General features: G+C 29.0%; 1 protein-coding gene across 2 annotated transcripts in view; it reads right to left on the bottom strand.

Moving 5' to 3' along the window:
• The window catches only part of LOC111241895, a 2,687-nt gene extending 1,783 nt beyond the window's left edge, over nt 1-904 (bottom strand). For both annotated transcript variants that reach the window (XR_002668311.1, XM_022782520.1), the window contains exon 1: nt 746-904. Coding sequence is in view for 1 of the 2 variants with exons in the window: in XM_022782520.1 (XP_022638241.1) it covers nt 746-855 (110 nt within the window). In the remaining variant the exon portion in view is untranslated. The remainder of the gene's footprint in view (nt 1-745) is intronic.
• Nucleotides 905-1,169: the final 265 nt, after the last annotated feature.

Raw genomic sequence — 1,169 nt, 5'->3', positions numbered from 1 at the left:
ATATATATATATATATATATATATATATATATATATATATATATATATATATATATATATATATATATATATATATATTTGTTAACTGCAGTAAGCCTTGCCTTCCAAAAATATTTTAGAATGTCACGTAGTAGTACCTAACAGTGTCACGAATAAACAATCCCCAGAGACATTGTTATATTGATATGATGCCTTTAGTGTATGCAATGCATTACATAGCAACATCTACATATCAATGTATGGCATTCAAGGATAAGAAGAAGCAGTGAGCTATATAAACAAAATTAAGGCCACAGTACCATACAACACTATAGAATACTCTTTAACAACACATTTTTAACACTATAGAATACTCTTTAATTTATAAGTCAATTATTGAAAACTACGAATTCATTAAAGAAGCTAATTAAACAAGGCGCTTGATCCACGACATTCTGTGACCTAGAATTTCTCTTACCAAAATTCCCCTTTTCTTTATATATTTNAAATTGGGGTTTACTAATGATCTGAAGGATAAAATAAAACACGAAAANGTGTGATCAGCAAGGTATAAAGCAAAAGCGAAATCAAAAGCAGATACATATTATTTAATCAAGAAAAGTACAATGATTAAGGGTCTCTAAGATACAAAATAAAAACCCTTTTTCCTTTTCCAGAAATTGAAGGGTTGAGTTAAAAGATTACAGAATATAGATGAAAGAAAGTTAAAGAAGGAGGGATGTTGAGAAATGGAAAAAGGTGAAACCTTTTCTGTGCCGCTTCAGCAGCTTTAGCACGCGCTTCTTCAGAGGCCAACCTCTCTTCTTCCTTGCTCATGCGCTTGTCTGCGCCGAAGCAACCAAAGCAGAGACCCATGTTCTCTCTCTCTTATTTTTTCTCTCTCCTTCAACTTCTCTTACAATTTCAATGTAATTTAAATTCCGGCAAAATACAAACTTTTTTATATTGTTTCATTTTTTAAATTTAAGGTCACTTATCATTTATTTATTTATTTTTCTGTTTGGTTTTCAGTTTTTATAGTTATTTGTGACTAATTTTTGGTTTACAGTTATATTTAATTTCAAAATGCCCATACTCTTTTGTTATTTTATTACAACTGTGTTTTTGTAAAATACATCATAACATAAAGTTAAGAATTCATTTTCTTATAAAATTTATTATGACATGAT

The sequence above is a fragment of the Vigna radiata genome, chromosome 6, assembly GCF_000741045.1.
Source record: "Vigna radiata var. radiata cultivar VC1973A chromosome 6, Vradiata_ver6, whole genome shotgun sequence".
NCBI classification, from domain to species: Eukaryota; Viridiplantae; Streptophyta; class Magnoliopsida; order Fabales; family Fabaceae; genus Vigna; species Vigna radiata.
This window is presented reverse-complemented; position numbering and strand designations above follow the sequence as displayed.